The sequence below is a fragment of the Dipteris shenzhenensis genome, chromosome 16 (genome assembly GCF_047967505.1).
Source record: "Dipteris shenzhenensis isolate YYH24624 ecotype China chromosome 16, Dip_SZ_1.0, whole genome shotgun sequence".
In the NCBI taxonomy this organism is placed as follows: domain Eukaryota; kingdom Viridiplantae; phylum Streptophyta; class Polypodiopsida; order Gleicheniales; family Dipteridaceae; genus Dipteris; species Dipteris shenzhenensis.
In genome coordinates, this window is record NC_141611.1 from 35,425,534 (window position 1) to 35,442,853 (window position 17,320).

The 17,320-nt window shown below is 45.8% G+C and overlaps 1 protein-coding gene across 2 annotated transcripts in view; it reads left to right on the forward strand.

The window, feature by feature from the left end:
• Positions 1 to 1,229: 1,229 nt before the first annotated feature.
• LOC147892890 (vacuolar sorting protein 3-like) overlaps positions 1,230 to 17,320 on the forward strand; it is a 41,202-nt gene continuing 25,111 nt past the window's right edge. For both annotated transcript variants that reach the window (XR_015542332.1, XM_087387039.1), the window contains exons 1-2: positions 1,230 to 2,828; positions 3,041 to 3,322. Coding sequence is in view for 1 of the 2 variants with exons in the window: in XM_087387039.1 (XP_087243165.1) it covers positions 1,380 to 2,828; positions 3,041 to 3,322 (1,731 nt within the window). In the remaining variant the exon portion in view is untranslated. The remainder of the gene's footprint in view (positions 2,829 to 3,040; positions 3,323 to 17,320) is intronic.

Here is a 17,320-nt window from a genome sequence, read left to right on the forward strand (position 1 = left end):
GCACAGAGTGTAACAGCCTGTAATGGCTCTGAGTTGAACTTAACAATGTCCACCACAACAAAGTCTGCCACAACGACAAAGGAACAACTTCCACCCAACAATCGTCAAAAGCACCTGTCCAGAAAGGTCATAAAGCCCACATTGATTGCCTGGAACCTATGACCAAATAGTTAACATGCCGATGAAAGGAACCACCTTACGTATGTTGAAGAGGAGACATCTTGAAGAAATACAGAGACTAGCATGTGAAGAAACAATCGTCATTTCCTCTGCCATTTCCTACGTAAGCGTGAAAAGCCTAGTTTTATTACAGCGGTTTCGTATTACTAGCTTTAATGAGAATCAAAAAGCTGGTTATATACAACGATACCACTGACCAGGTGAATAACAAAGTGCACTAACTACGAGCAAATACACAACGATATGATGCCACCAACATTGACCGGCGTTACATAGACACTATGCTGTAGTCCACATCGACGAAACCACAGTCTAGAATGCTAGAGTAGCAGCAGATTAAAGCTTAACGGCAACGTTCAAGACCATGCCCTTTTCTGCGCAATGGAGAACCACCCCTTCCACTTGAGGTTGTGGATAGATTTGTGTATATGTTGAAAAGAAACGTCTAATTACCGAGCAACAGTCTAAGGCGCACATTCCAATCTTTCTCTCGTTCCACTATTGCACTGTATCCTATAGTCAGACCACCACCACCACAACTCCTATTTCGTGGCCTTACAATCCTGAAGTCCCATGAGCTACGTGTTGCTTGAGGTGGACATTGCACGAGAACGAGCTATACAGCGGAATTCTATAGCGTTTATCTCAACAACAACCTCGCACGGGATTTCTAACAGAGGTCGCATTCCCTGCACTTGAAATATAGGAATACACTGAAATGCAGGCGTTCCCGCATCAATTGTTCAAATTCAAGGCTGAGCAACGATAGCTGTGGGTCGAAAGGAGTACTTGAGAGCTCGGCGTCTCCATAAAGTTTGCAACAAACTCTTGTGTTGGCGCGAAAGGCGACGAGATTCCAGGGAAAGAGAGCTCGAAATAGCACAATGAGAGAGCTTGGGCGACCTGGGAGAGTCGGACGAAAAGCAGAGTCTCTTGGGGCTGAGAGGTTCGGTCACGTGAGGAACGAACCGAGTCACGTGAGGGACTTGACGAATTCTTAGTATGTGTTTAAACTTGGGTTTTTCTGTGGGAGGCAGTGGACTGCTAAGTCCACGTTTTGGGTCATGCCTGCGACCCAATCGATCGTCGTCTGCTCTCCATCCGCACGGCACCCTCTTCCGCCATAGCTATGGTGCTGCTGCGTTCCGTCCCTTGTTCTGCTCACCTCCATCGCCACCTTCCTCCTTCCCTCCTCTCCCATGGAGGTTCCCTCCTCTCCCATGGAGATCTTGCAGCACCAAAATCAAGAGCTACACCTCCAGCAGCAGCAGCCGCCGCCGCAACAGCACCTCCCCCCCCTTTCCCCTCTCCTTCATCCTCCCCGTCGCCCTCCTCTTCGTGGCCTCCTCAAGCTCTCCCTCGCAGCTTCCCCCTTCCTCCACTCTCAGATCCCCCCCTGCCGCCTCCGATCCGTCTCTATCGTTAACCCTGGCGACCGCGACGATCGCCTTCTCGTTTACCTTGGCACCGACTCCGGCTACTTGCTCCTTTTCACTTGGGTCCGCTCCTCGCCTGCTGCACTGCCTTCTAATGGCACTTCCCCTGATGTAGCGCAGCCTGGTGTTAGCGAGTCTAGCAACGCCTCGTTTCTCCTCACCAGGAGCAGAAATTTAGGCAAGTCTCCTGTCGACTGCCTTTGTCCGCTGCCACGGGGAGGCGTGATAGCTGCTCTCGTGGATCAACAGGTGGTCATTTTGAACTTGCACACGTTGGACCCGTTGGATTTGCTGCCTGTCACCAAAGGAGCGTTAACTCTTACGCGGGCTTTTGGCTCCACCGTAAACTTGCAACCCCTCAAAGGAAATCTATCCGCTCTTGTTGGTCTCCCAGGAAGAGAGGGAATTAGATCTCCCGAGGCTACGAAAAGTAGTGCGGGACAGGGTCAACTAGGTAGGCTTTTTGGGTCAGGAAGACTATCCGTAAAACGTGGGGGATGGAACCTATTGGGTGGAGAGGTTGGGACGCCCGGAGGTGCCTTTCGAGGGGAGGTGGTGGATGCAAGCAGTGGTGCATCCACTACAAAGAGAGGCGTTCCTGGAACACCGCCAGTGTCAGATGCTAAGCATAATGCTATCGAAAGGTTTGCAGTGGCAATAAAGCAGAAATTGCTCGTGTACGAGATTCGCATTGAAAACCAGAGAAGGAAAGGGAAAATGTGGGTAGGGGACAGCAATGAATCTCCTTCCGTTGTAAAACTGAAAGAAATTGTTGGACCTGATGAAGTGATAAGCATGGCCTGGGTGGGGAATGTTATTATTACAGGGAATCGACAAGAGTACATGCTGTTTTCTGTCACAGATGGACAGACTTCTCTCCTTTTCTCTCTTCCGCAAGACATCCTCAGTCCACCGGTACTGAAGGCATTTCCTAAAGAACTAGAGGTTCTCCTTCTGATTGACATGGTTGGAGTGGGTGTCAATGCAGCCGGGCAGCCTACTTCAAGTAGCCTGCTCTTTAGAGATATTCCAGATGCTATCGGACAAAGTTCATCATATGTGGTTGTGGTAAAACGGGGTCTCATTGAACTATATCACCGTAAGACAGGTGCTAAGGTGCAATCTCTTGTGCTGTCTGATGCAGCGGTAGGCCCGTATTTCGTAACTGATGATGAGGATGGAAAGTTCCTGGTGGTTTCCAGTGCTTTCAAGGTAGGGCTGCCTGTGTGGAGGGGGTTATGTCTCTGGTGTTGATGATTCTAATCCCCTTGCTCTCAACGTAGGATAGGGCAACATATTTCAGCAGAGCCATGGCATTCATTTACCAATTTGTTCTTTCTTGTTCCTTTCTTCTATTGCTATTGGTTGAAATCTATGTCCAATGAGGAGCTACATCACAGCTAATACCTATATCAATGGAACAGGTTTACTGTTTAGAAAGGGTACCCGTCGAGGAGCAGTTGAAAGAATTATTGAGGCAGAGACAAATCAATGAGGCTGTAGAATTGGCGGAGGAGTGTGTGGCTGAATTGGAGGATGGCAATGCACAGGAGAGGTTGGCAATTGTGCATGCTCAGGCAGGGTATCTTTTGTTTTTCGACCTTCAATTTAAGGATGCAGTGGACCATTTTTTGGAATCATCTGTCATGCTTCCTGCAGAAATTTTCCCGTTCTTCCCAAACTTGACAGAACGCTGGCGGACAATGGTAAGACAGTATTCTAAACTCTGTTTGTCATCTCCTGCCATCAAATATATGCTTTAGATGTAGGTTGGTTGACCTAATCATCAGTAAGAATTGTGCTTTTTTGGAATTGCCTTTCCATCTATACAACCTGAATGTGGATAGTAGAAGTTTAAAGTACAAATTGCAATTCTATAGCATTCCAGCTTCGTAGACGTTGGCTTGGTACCGATGCTGAATCATTCATAGGGTTTCTAGAATGGCAGAATTGGTTTTTTTGTTTAAGTTGAATATTTATCCTTTTTCAATTGAGGAGCATAATTACGTTTTCCTTCCTGAAAAGAAAGAAGTGCAAAGAAGGTCCGTTATTACTTGTCTGGAATGAGTGCTCTCTGAACAGTTTTTTTTAGAGCAACTCAGCAGCAACAGCCCTCTCCAGAAGAAAGGGAACCTGGTACATGAATGGTCCAATGGTTGATTCTTTCGTCCATGTTGCAGCGTGTTGATATTGCAGCCTGCTGATATTGTGATAGTGGTGCATTGCCCTATCAGCTTTCTTTCTAAGCATCTTCTGCTTAGAAATGCTCGTTTTGGGGAGACAAAAATGAAATACTTGATAGAGATCACTGACCCACCTGTGAGCTCCCATATGAGGACGACAAGGGGTCAGTAGATCAAGGGGATTAGTGTGGGTAGAGGGATTTAACTGAGGCTGTCCGTGGCATGTTAGGGTTGGACACAGCAGCCCTATTTTTGGTCAGTTCGCGTGCAGGGTTAGGTCAGGTGCAAGTGCACCGCCACACTGACTGATCTGCTGGAAACAGGTCACCAGACCTGCTAGGTGAATTGATCAGCAAGTTGGTTTGACCCGACGGTCCAGTTAGTCCTGGGAGGGACTCTTGACCAGGTCATGTCTGCTACAGACACAGCCAGCTGCTGTTTGATACTGGTCAGCTGCCCTAATTAGGTTTCGGGCCTGAACCCTGGCCACTCCAGCCCTATAAATGGGCACTTATGCTAGTGTATCTGGCATCCCACTGAATCCCTCTTTGAGGCATGCAGGAGCCAATACATCAGCAACAGTGCTCCTTCCTTCATCGTCATCTGACAGCCACCCCTGGCTGTATTTTACCCAGCATGCATTGGGAGAGTAGTGCTCGTCTAGAGCTGCTCTTGCCCACATCTGTGGATGAATAAACTGAGGTGATATGGACACTCTTTGTACTGTTGTATGTTCTGTGTATATTCTGTTTGGTGGGTTATGTACAGTGTACTGTTTGGGTGGACTTCAGAGAGAGTAACCTATCCTTTCTGCTGCGTACAGGTTCTACAGCGAGCACTTTTGTCTTTGACAATACTAAAGGCTTGAATGAAGAGAACATGGACTACTTTTGACTAGTCTTCTCCTTTAGTGCTGGCCCTTGTTACGGCTGAGTATGCTGTTCCCCTCCTGAGTGCTGACAGAAACTCAGTATGATAACGTTTGTATAAACGGACGCTCAAGTCGGCGTGGGCATATGGATATGTATGTGAGAGCATGTGTTCATACTATGGTCTACACCCACTGATTGTGCAGAAAAGGGATACGGGCAGGCTAGGGGAATTGGACAGAATTGGTAGAAGGGAGAGAGAGGTAGGGAGAGAAGGAGTGAGAAGTGAGGAAATGGGGGAAGAGAGAGAGAGAGAGAGAGAGAGAGAGAGAGAGAGAGAGAGTATTAACGTCTGCAGGAGGCCTCAATGGGCCTATCCAAAAGTAACTCATACAAGCCGCTGTCAGCTGAAGCAAAAGGCTTGCTAAGGCCCTTGCTGAGTGCTAAAGTGCTAAGCTAAAGAAATCTCAAAACCTTAGACACTCAATGCTAGTGCTCCAAACACATATCCAGGCACCATGGTGGCTCTCCGATGAGACACAAAGATGTCTCGTATCTGTGTCTGTCGAGTCATCTCTCGCTGTGGCGGGGGGTGTGGTCTCTGTGATCTCCGTATCTGGTGGGCCATATCAAGAGTGACACCCCAGCTGAGACGGTCTCCTCTACGTAGCGAAGGGATGGGTGGAACCTCTTATCATGTGGGCTCTGGTCAGCCTCTGCATTGTGCATGGTCTCTGGCTGTGGCTTAACCGTTCCGTGCTGTCTCTTCCGGCTTGTCCTTTGTCCTTGATGCCCTCATGTTGGCTATCTCCTCCTCTACCCCAGTATGTAACCTGGAATGCTGAATATTGGGTCTTAGTGGGTATGAAATGGGCTTGTTTTGTCAGCCTTACCACAACATAGATGCTGTCCCATCCTGGATCTTAGAAGACAATCTTGTGATGATGTGTGCCAATTTGCCCCGCTGGAATGGGTAATGGCTGTAACAAACCAGCTGGCAACTTGCTGTTCACTTTGCTTTGCTGGCATGGCAAATCCTCAACACGTTTGACTACATCTCTCCATAGGCCTTCCAAGAAGAAACTTTACCTTACCCTGTCATACGTCTTTGTGACACCTGTATGTCCTTCCATAGGGGAAGAAAGCATTTCCCTCAATACCAGCTGTCTATATTGTGAATTTGGAACCGAGTAGGTTATGCAACTTAAAAGTCAGGATGATCGTGGCATGAGGGCTGCTGCAATTCTGAAAAGATGGCTGCTGGCTTTGAATAAGGCATGTAGTCTTCTTGAATGCCATGTCTCCAATCTTGGTAAATGGTAGAGACTACAGACAAGGTGCAAGCCAATATCTCTTTTGCTTGGCAGACAAGTTTTGCTGCGTGAGGAAAAATCCGATTGTCATATGATCAGTTTTGACCTTGATTTTACTCGCGTACATGTAGTGATGCTATTTTTGAAGGCATGTAGTATGGCCAACACTTCCTGATCATCAAAACATGGTAGTTGAGCTCTTCGGCCTCAAATTTTCAGCTTCAAAAGCTATTACACCATGCGCTTGTTGTAGAACAACCCCCAAGCTTTTGCATCTACCTCCACAATAATTGGCCATGAGAAGTTAGGGCATACCAACATAGTTTCATGAGTCAAGGCAAATTTCAGGTCTTCAAAGCTGAGCTGCGCTTCTTTTGACCACAAAAAGGCATCATTCTTCAAGAGGTCTGTAATAGGAGCTGCCCTCTTGGCAAATTCCTGAATAAAGCGCCTGTAGAAGGAAACAAGACCCAAAAAACCGCTCAGCTGGGTGGGATTTAGTGGCTGTGGCCATCCCTTCTTGCATTTCACCTTTGCGGGATCCACTCGAATCCCATCTCTACCCACAATGTGCCCCAAGTTCTGCCGTAACAGTACATTTTTTGGCTTTTGCATAAAGCTGATACAACCACGAAATTTCCAGCACTTGTTTGACATGCTTGATGTGCTCCTTGCTGTAAATGAGGATGTCATCAAAGAAAACCAGCACATATCGGAAGAGAAGTGGCTGCAATATTTTGCTAATGAATGTTTGAAAGCATTTGTCAACCCGAATGGCATCGCCTTGAACTCATACAAACCCCTTTCCGTGCGGAAGGTTGTTTTGTGCTCACCACCCTCTTTCACTCTGATCTGATGATAGCCCGATCGTAGATCTTTCTTTGTGAAGAACTGAGCACCCTTTAGTTCATCCAACAGATCATCAATCTTGGGAATTGGAAATCTGTTTTTAATAGTAGCCTTGTTGAGATCCCTATAATCAACGCACATACGGCATGAGCCATCTTTCTTTTTCACAAGGAACATTGGGGAGGCAATGGAGAAGTGCTATGAGAAATGAAATTCTTCTCAAGCAACGGTTCCTTTCAAGAATGCTGACTTCATGTCCATCGTGATGGGCAGCCAATGCGATCACTGTTCGAATAGTGACCATCTGGGATGTGGGGAGCAAAAGTCTCATTGAAATCGAATGCTGACTTCACATCCATATGGAATATGGACCATCCGTGATGGGCAGCCAATGCGGTTATTGTCCAATAGTGACCATCCGCGCTGTGGGGGCAAAAGTCTCGTCAAAATTAAGGCCTTCTGATTGAGCGTAGCCTTTTACCACCAAGCTTCTTTATGTTTGTCCAAGCTCCCATTAGACTTGAACTTTAGCTTGTACACCTACTTGGTACCTATGACCTTCCATTTGTTTGGGTACCATTTCCCAAGTGTCATTCTTTAGAATGATGTCCATCTTTGCCTTCATGGCAGCCTTCCGCGCCGGTAGATCTTTCACCTCCTCAAAGGTCCGCGGCTCGTGGAGTAGGCAAAGTTGGTTGAGGGTGTAGACATGTTGCGTCGTAACCGTCGAGCTGCTACTTGAGAATGTTTGACCCGAGGTTCTGTAAGGTCTTCAGATACCATGTCGGTAACTTCCTATCTTTGGAAGTTGCCTTTGGGGGTGGCTCTGATGCATCTTGCTCTTCCTCAGGCTCTTTTGGGCCCTCGGGATCTACAGTTGTTGGTGTTGGGATATCTCAAGGTGTATGCCTCAGGCACACCTTATGTTTCTATGTGTGAGTGCTAGAGGCACAGTTAGGTGCCCACAAGCACAGTTAGGTGGTGGAGAGCCACATAGGATGATTGAGAGAATCTAGGAGCAGATTGAGGAGATGATTGTGGAGCTCTGAAGTCATCAGTGATGTCAGTGAGCTTGTATGAGGTGCCTACTTAAGGACCTCACTTTTCTTCATTCCATAAGCAAGTATTCTGATTTTGTGTCCACTCTACTCTTTCCTTTCAGTATTCTAACATGGTATCAGAGCCCTTTGATCCCCCTTGAGCCCATTTCTGCCACATCATTATCTTCTTCTTCATCTTCTTCTTCTTCATTTTCCTCTTTCTTCCCAAAATCTTTGAGAGCTTGGTTCTCCATCTACAAACAGCCATTGCCCAAACCCTCTGAGCTGGAAACTCCTCTAGTATGGGCGAACTTCCACCTGCAAGCAATTGAAGAAAAAACGTCTGTGGTGGCTGCCATTCTCCAAACAGCGAATTTCTTCTGTTGCTCAATACTCCCTGCCTACTCCGCCATTGCCTGAGCCCTCTTAGGAGTAGATGGGCGACCTCAAGACGAAGATTTTGAGCCATTTTTCAGGTCATTTGGTTCAGTAACGAGGGAGAAATCGTCAAAACTCAGTTTCAGCCTGTAGCAACTCTCCCGGGCAAAAGTGCGCACCATTTCGTCCAACCTCTGTGCTGGACCTTCTCTGGTATATGAGCTTTCTTTTGCTTCAGAAAGCCCTCTTTTCCTTGCTTTGAAGAGTGAGCTACAAGCCCTCCAAGTTCAGCTTTTCAGTTTTGACAGTTTTGGACAAGTTTTTGAAGATGATGCTACATAAAATGCTACTATCGGCGTAGCCAGGGAGCGGCTGCACGTCGCAGCCAAGGGCTGCTGCAAGGCGGGAGCGCGGGCGGTGTAGCTGGAGCGGCTGCAAGGCGATGGCGCGGGAGGCGTAGCTGGAGCTGCTGAAAGGCGGGAGCGCGGGCGGCTCAGCCAACGCGTGGCTGCACGACGCAGCCAAAGGCTGCAAGCAAGCGCAAAGGCGCTGCTGCAAACTCGCAGGGCGCGGCTGCGAGCCAAAGGCTGCAGGTCGTAGGGCGTGGCTGCACGTCGTAGCCAAGGGCTGCATCTGCGCAGGCCAGGACTTCAAGGCGTGGTTGCATCGGCGTCGACAAGGTCTCCGGGCAGCGTGCACGCCCGTACCAGCACCCCCCCCCTTTCTTCCGGCTCCTTTTGTTACAGATGAACAGCAGCAACGGCCAAAAGTACAGCCAAAAGGCGGGGTACCGCAGCAAAGGTGTTGGTATCTACTGTGGCAGGGCATCACTCAACTCTGAGGCTTAGCTTATGCCGCAAACAGAGTTGAGACAGGTTATTCACTTGGCCAGTGAGGGTTGACACAGTGTATGCATTATCAGATTTGCAGTGTGTATGCTTGACACTTGGGCAGAGGTTTATGCTTTTGTCAGTGTGTACCCGCACATGCCTTGTGAGCAGTAGCAGTTGATGCCATTTACTGTGTTAATGCACGGAATGTGCAGTCAATTCAAGGGGCTTTTGATGCTATTATGCTTGGGACAAATGCTTTAGTTTGTTGCTGCAAGTACATCCACATTTGGTACAGATTTGGTCGATTTTGACCAAGTTTGACTTAGTCAAATTTGGGGCTTTTGTAGCCTGACCGGAAATCTGTCAAGTGGGAGCACTCTACATGCATCAGGCTATCTCGTAAAGCACTACTATGCTTTGAAAGTGCAAATTTGACTTACAGTTTTTTTTTTGGTCAAAGGTCAATCTTTTTAATTGGAGGTCAAATCTCTGATTTTCTTCATGCATTCAAAGGGCTTTTGAGCAATCTCACTTCCAAACTGTGAATTCAGTTGGGGGGGAAGTTTCTGGAGCATATGGAGGTCTAAAATCAGAGATCTTCATCCACAATCAGAGATTCACTGTTTTTTTGACAGTCCGGGACTGTCAACCAGCAAGTTTGACCAGATTTCACTGTCAAAAAGCTCAAAAAGTACTGCTATTTTTTCAGAAAACAGTTCTGGGATTTTTTCTGGAGCACTTTGAAGGAGCTGTACCGCACTTTCGCCAGCAAAAAAGACAGGAACAGATTGCTGTACTGTTTCTGCAGCAAGTGGGAGACAGACTTTCAGTTGGTTTTATGCCACTGAAACAGTACCAAGTTCATTTTCTGATCGTACTTCCGCTGCGGGGGAATTTTCTTGGAGTAACTAGTGCTTAATTGCACGACTACAGGGAGTCAAACTCTATTTTCTTTACCATGAGTTCCGGCAGCGATGTGTCGTCCTTGTTTCAGATAAAGAAGCTCGAAGGAGCTAAAAATTACGACATATGGAGGACACAATGCTACAATGTGTTGATGCAGAAGGACCAGTACAAACCTATAAAGGAGAAGGGTGTTAAGCCCTCCAACATTACTGATGAGCAGTGGGAGAAGATGGACGGCTTGGCCAGGTCGACCATTATGCTTACAGTTGTTGATTCACTGGTTGTAGGCATCAGGGATGAACCTACTGCGTGGGAGATGTGGCAACGTCTTGAGGATACTTATGCCAAGAAAAGTGCCACGGGAAAAGCTTACTGGCTAAAAAAGCTTGTTGGTCTTCAAATGAAGGAGGGGACAGCTATGTCCACTCATATTATTGAGTTTAACAGCATATTCAGCCAGGTGATCAACCAGGGGTTGAAGCTCGATGATGAGCTGAAAGCTACACTCATCCTATGTTCTCTACCTGAGTCATGGGACACATTCAGGACTTCTACCAGCAACTCAAAAACCATTCTGGTATTTGCAGATGTGGAGAGTGCTCTTCTACAGGAAGAGATGAACAGAAAGAACAATGCTATTGGGAAGTCAAATGCTTTGAATGCACGCAGCAGGTCCAAAACACGTGGTAAAGACAAAGAAAGAGAGAGGAGCAAGTCCCGCTCTAAGAGTGATCTTGTATGCAACTATTGTGGCAAGAAGGGACATATTGAGAAAAAGTGTTTTCAAAAGAAGAATGACCAGAGAGCCAAAGAAGGCAAGGCTCAAGGCAAGTCTAAGGGCAAAGAAAAAGAAGAGCTGAATGTTACTTATGTTAGTGACAGTGACAGTGGACATGAGATATGTTTCACCTCTTCACTGGAGGCTCATACACTTCATGCTGGTGATGGATCAGATATGTTTTCCTGGATTATAGATTCAGGTGCTTCCTTTCATGTGACATCCTACAGAGATCTGTTTGTCAGATATGCAGGAGGGCAGAAGGGAGTTGTCTTTCTTGGTGATAACCATGCATGTTCTATCATTGGTATAGGTGATGTCAGGCTTGTTCTTGAAAATGGCCAGCAGTTAATGCTTAAAGGGGTCAGGCATGTTCCTGAGGTGAAGAAGAACTTGATTTCCACAGGGTTGTTGGATGATGATTGTTATCTTACCACCTTTGGTAATCAGAAATGGAAAATCAGCAAAGGGGCAATGGCTATTGCCAGGGGTCCTAAGGTTGATACTTTGTACTCACTTCATGCTGGACATTGTCCGCATTCTGATGTAAATGCCACCGAGCTGCCAAAGATTTCATTGTGGCATAGCCGGCTTGGCCATATGAGTATTAAGGGAATGGAGCAATTGGCTCATTTTGGTTACTTGCCGAGTCTAAAATATTCAGATTTGCAGAAATGTGAATTTTGTCTCTACGGTCATCAAGTACAAATACCTCATAAGAGAAGGTCAAATCAGAAATTACAGCTCTTGGAGCTAGTACATACAGATGTGTGTGAGATGCCTACACTCTCTTTAGGAGGTTCAAAGTACATACTGTCATTCATAGATGACGCCACCCGCAAAGTGTGGGTTTACACTCTCAGAAAGAAGAGTGATACGTTCAAGGCTTTCACTAAGTTTGTTGCACTAGTTGAAAATGAGACAGGCAAAAAACTGAAAGCCTTACGATCTGACAATGGTGGAGAGTACTTGTCCAAAGAATTTCAAGAATTCTGTGAGGCAAAGGGTATCCAAAGGGTTTTGTCTGCACCATATGATCCTCCACAGAATGGTACAGCTGAAAAAATGTTCAGGACCATTCAAGAGAAAGTCAGATCCATGTTGTCACATGCTGCATTGCCCCACACATTTTGGGCTGAAGCTGTAAAGACAGCTGTGCACCTTATTAACAGGTCACCAAACAAGAGACTATGTGGTGGTGTGCCTGAACAAGCATGGACGGGCAAGCCTCCGTCTTACAAACACCTACGGGTCTTTGGTTGTGTCGCGTATGTGCATGTACGCAGGGAGGACAGAACTAAACTGGATCCAAAGTCTCTTAAATGCATATTCCTAGGTTACGGTGACAAAGGTGAGATGGGCTACAGGATTTGGGATCCCAAGAACAAAAAACTTATACGCAGCAATGATGTCGTGTTTGATGAAACCATCATGTTCAAGGAACCTGTTGTACAGCAGGAACCTTTAAAAGTAACTATTGATGATGACAGGCATCATGGGCAACACAGACAGGCTGTAAATCAGCCACAACAGCAGCATAATCAGCCATTAAATGATGCTGCAGCAGATCCTAATGGACAGCCAGTTATGGCAGAAAACATCCCAATGGATGAGGCACAGTTAGGTGATCTTCCTGACATGCAAATGCAGCCAGGAATCATGGAACAGCCACCTTATCTGGGTGATGAACAGGCTGGACAGCCAGCTCAAGATGATGGTCTTTGGGTTAGAAGGTCAACCAGACAGACGCGGCAGCCAGAAAGATTTGTTCCAGGCATTGATTATTTGATGCTCACTGATTGTGGAGAGCCTTCATGCTACAAAGAGGCTAGGCAGAGGGCAGACAAGGTTCAATGGGATCTTGCTATGAAGTCTGAAATGGACAGTCTTCACAAGAATGGCACTTGGGAATTGGTACCCTTGCCTACTGGTAAAAAGGTACTGCCATGCAAATGGGTTTATAGACTTAAAGTCACACCTGGTGAAAAGCCAAGGCATAAAGCCAGACTGGTTGCCAAAGGGTTCAAGCAGGAATATGGTGTTGACTTTGAGGAGATATTCTCTCCCGTTGTCAAGATGACAACACTCAGAACTGTATTAGCATTGGTTGCACATGCAGATATGGATTTGGTCCAAATGGATGTCAAAACAGCATTTCTTCATGGTGATTTACATGAGGAAATTTTTATGCAGCAGCCAGAGGGTTTTACAGTGAAGGGCAAAGAGAAGCTTGTATGCAGACTGAAGAAAAGTCTTTATGGTCTAAAGCAGGCACCCAGGGAATGGTATCATAAGTTTGATACATTCATGCGAACCCAGGGTTACAGGAGAAGTGACATTGATCACTGCTTATATACCAAGAAAGCTTCAGATGGCAGTTTACTTATCCTCATTTTGTATGTGGATGACATGTTAATTGCTGGAAAATCTCATAAGGAAATGAATGCCTTGAAAAAGAGATTGCACCAGACCTTTGATATGAAGGATCTTGGTGATGCCAACCATATATTGGGTATGCGCATACTTCGGGATAGGGAAAAGCGGTTGCTATACTTGTCTCAGAAGGAATACATTGGCAAGGTCTTGCAGAGATTTCACATGGAGGGGGGGAAGAGTATTGGTACTCCATTACCTCCTTATGTGAAAATCAGCGCTTTGGACAGCCCTCAGATGGGGAGAGAGGGGGTGGAAGCGGAGGGAGAGAGCCCGTTGGCTCTGATACCAGTTGATGGAGAGTGTGAGGGAGAGATAGAGTAGGGAGTAGAGAGACACACTCACAGTAGTCACACACCAGTGGGTGGGGATAAAGGAATGAGTGGTACCTCCCCAAGTACACACACTAGTATATATATGGATAAGACTAGGGCCACTAAGTACCTAAGTACAATGTGTACTTAGTGTACTTAGTAGTACTAGATTAATACTGTTACAAGGGTGGCCAGTGCCTTTACCCCAACATCTAGCATTTCTGGTTTTTTGAAGCTTTCAATAACTTCAGTACAAGTGTGGATTCAGTTTTGTTTTGACTTGCTAGACCTGGTTTTGATTGGAAAATGTTTATTTCATCCACTTCTATGAAGCATGTAAGAAGAAGCATCATTGTTTGAAATCTAGTCACTACTATTTGCTACATTAAGTGCTCATATTTTGGAAGTCTTTCAGTTATTTTTGCCTTGTAAGAGAGATAGACACTGCCCAATATCTGGGTTAGACCCTCTCATGGCTACCATATATAATCTTGAGAAGTTCAATGGAAAGGGCTTCCATACATGGCAAATGAAGGTGAAATTTGCATTGATGCGGGAGAACTTATGGGGACTTGTCAAACCTACTCCTACCGCTTCTTCTACAGCCTCCAATGCTGGAGAATCCTCAACACCGACACGACCAGCAAGGGATCCAGCAAGAGAAGAAAAGGCATATGGTATCATTGCTCTTGCTTTGGGTGATGATTATATACACCATATCTCTGATTTGGAGTCTCCTTCGGAAGCTTGGCAGAAGCTAGACATGATTTTTGGTGCAAGCTCTCACATCTCTAAACTATCACTTAAAATCTCTTTCTTTGAATTAAAGATGGCAAGTGATACTACTTTAGCTGCTCATGTCAACTATATGCGGAGTCTTATGACTCAATTAGCTTCTATCAACTCTCCTATCACTCCTGATGATGCTATGGCAGTGTTACTTAAGAGTATGCCTGAAAGTTTTGATCACATTGTTAGCACTTTGAAGAATCTTCCCAATCCTAACCTTGAAGGCATTATCTCTGCTCTCCAAGAAGAAGAAAGGCATATGGAGCTAAGGAAAGGCAATGACACTGCTTATGCTGTAAAAGTCAAGAAGGGCAAGTATACTCCTTGCAATCACTGTGGAAAGACAAATCACCTTTCAAAGGACTGCTTCAAAGTTAACAACCCATGCAAGCACTGTGGCAAGAACAACCATCATGAGAAGTTTTGCAGAGCCAAAGCAAAGACAGAAAATGCAAATCTACTTACAGTTAATGAGCCTCCACAAGATGAGGCATCCTTTGAAGATTATGCATTTTAAACACATCTCTATGTATGCTCCATATCTCTCTTTTTATGTCAAGGTACTCAGCCTGGATAGTCCTCCAAAATGAATGAAAATAAACTATTGTGTTTTGTGTGTTTTGTAAACACCTCTGGTCACCTTATAATGTAGGCCATGTGTATGTTTTGTTCCATGGTACCTCCTGCAGACATTGTGTGCATGTACATGCAGGGGAGATAACCATTGGAAGGTCTTTTTGTATCCCTTTTGTTTACCTTACACCCAAGGGAACCCTTGCTAGCATGAGAACCTAGCCATAGATTAATCCTTGACCACCATGAGATGGCATGAGAAACTATGAGACTAGATGTATCCTTGACATAGCCTGAGGCATTTCCTTGAGGGGGGGTTTGTTGGGATATCTCAAGGTGTATGCCTCAGGCACACCTTATGTTTCTATGTGTGAGTGCTAGAGGCACAATTAGGTGCCCACAAGCACAGTTAGGTGGTGGAGAGCCACATAGGATGATTGAGAGAATCTAGGAGCAGATTGAGGAGATGATTGTGGAGCTCTGAAGTCATCAGTGATGTCAGTGAGCTTGTATGAGGTGCCTACTTAAGGACCTCACTTTTCTTCATTCCATAAGAAAGTATTCTGATTTTGTGTCCACTCTACTCTTTCCTTTCAGTATTCTTACAGTTGGTACCTTTGTAATGGTCAACTTGAGTGTGGGAGCTTTGGGAACTTTGATGACCTCTTTCTTTGCTTGGGACATTGTTTCTTCAAAGACCACGTCCCTACTAATCAATATGTGTCTCTTCACTGGGTGAAAGAGGCGGTACCCCTTTGATTCTTCATTGTACTCGACATAGACACACTTCTTGCTCTTGGAATCCAACTTTGTCCTATCATCTTTATGCACATGTACGAATGCATCAAATCCCAAAATCCTCAGATGAGAGATAGTGGGCTTCTTACCATAATATGCTTCATTAGGCGTCATATCATAGGGCATCATATTTGCAACAGCCTTATTCACTGCTTCATCCTAGTAAGATTTCGAGAGATCTCTCCCTCTGATCATGGTCAACCCCGTCTCTATAACCAATTCGATGCTTTTGCTCAGCAACTCCATTCTGTTGAGATGTGCAGGCATAGTAAGCTGACTCCTGATCCCATGCTTCCTGTAGAAAGTGTTGAATTTTGTGGAGGTGACCCCCCCCTCCCCCATCGTTCTGTGCGGAATGCTTTGACATCCTTCCTTGTTTCCTTCTCTACCTTGGCTGTCTTGTCTTTGAATTTGAATTTCTCAAATGCTTGGGACTTCTTGGCTAGGCTATATATCCAAGTCATCCAACTAAAGTCATCCATGAATAGAAGAATATATGAGGACCCGTGCAAATGAGTTTGTTGACATTGGTTTGCAAATGTCAAAGTGGAGCAGCTTCAATGGTCCCTTGGCCCTTGATGTAGCCTCTTGTGAGAATCACTCCCGTTTTGCTTGCCTTCCAAACAAGCCTGTCAGACATTCTTTGCGCTTTTGACAGGTGGAAGTCCCTCCACCATTTTGGACTTTTGCATTTCTGTAAGAGTACCGTAAATGACATGACCAAACCTTTCATGCCACATTTTGGAGTGCCCATGGTCCCTGTGGACAACTAGAGCATGTAATCGGTATAAGCCGTCCTCCGCGACACCTTGGGCCACCCTCCTCGACACCTTGGGCCACCACTTGTCTGTCTTCCTTGGAAGTGGCGATGACTTTTCCATTCTCGAATTGTATTGGCTCAGTGAGAGCATATTCTTGCATAAAGTTGGAACAAAGAGCACACCAGATATTACCCTCTCTTCTCCCATTGTTTTGATGAATGAAATACTTCCAACGCCCTTCACAACGCATGTCGAGCTATCCGCCACGGTCACCTTCGAGTTGGGATGGGTTCCCTCCATGGTCTTGAACCACTCCTTGTTGGATGTGTTTTCCACGTACCAAGCCTCCTTGTGTTCACTCTCTGTGTGTGCAGAGCAATGCTCAATGGCCAAGAAAAGCTCTCCAGTAGTGACATTGGCTGTGTCTGTCTTAGGCTCCTCCTTGCTATGGGACTACGTTTTCCTTTGATTTGCCTTCCTCTTTCAGTAGTCTTTCACATAATGACCGAGCTTTTTCATAGTAGAAACATTTTACCTTCTTTTTTTGCTCCGAGTCCTTGGCCTTGCATTTGGAGTCCTTGGACTTGCCCTTACCGGGCTTATCCTTTGCCAGAAGTGCTTTATCATCAATCTTGTTGTACAACTTCTCTCGGGCTTCTTCCTGAAATAGCAAGGACCCAAGCTCTTCGAATGTTAGAGGCTTGGTCCTTTGTCGTGCTGTCACAATGGTGACGAATCCCTTGAAGCTGTGTGGTAGACGTCAACAGTGCTAGCTGACAGGTGTCCGCCTTTTGACCAACCGATGCCAGTTGATACCACTTTGACTTTTGTCAAGCGGTCATGTACCGACTCTCCCTCATCCATGTGCATATTGAAAAGCTGGTGTT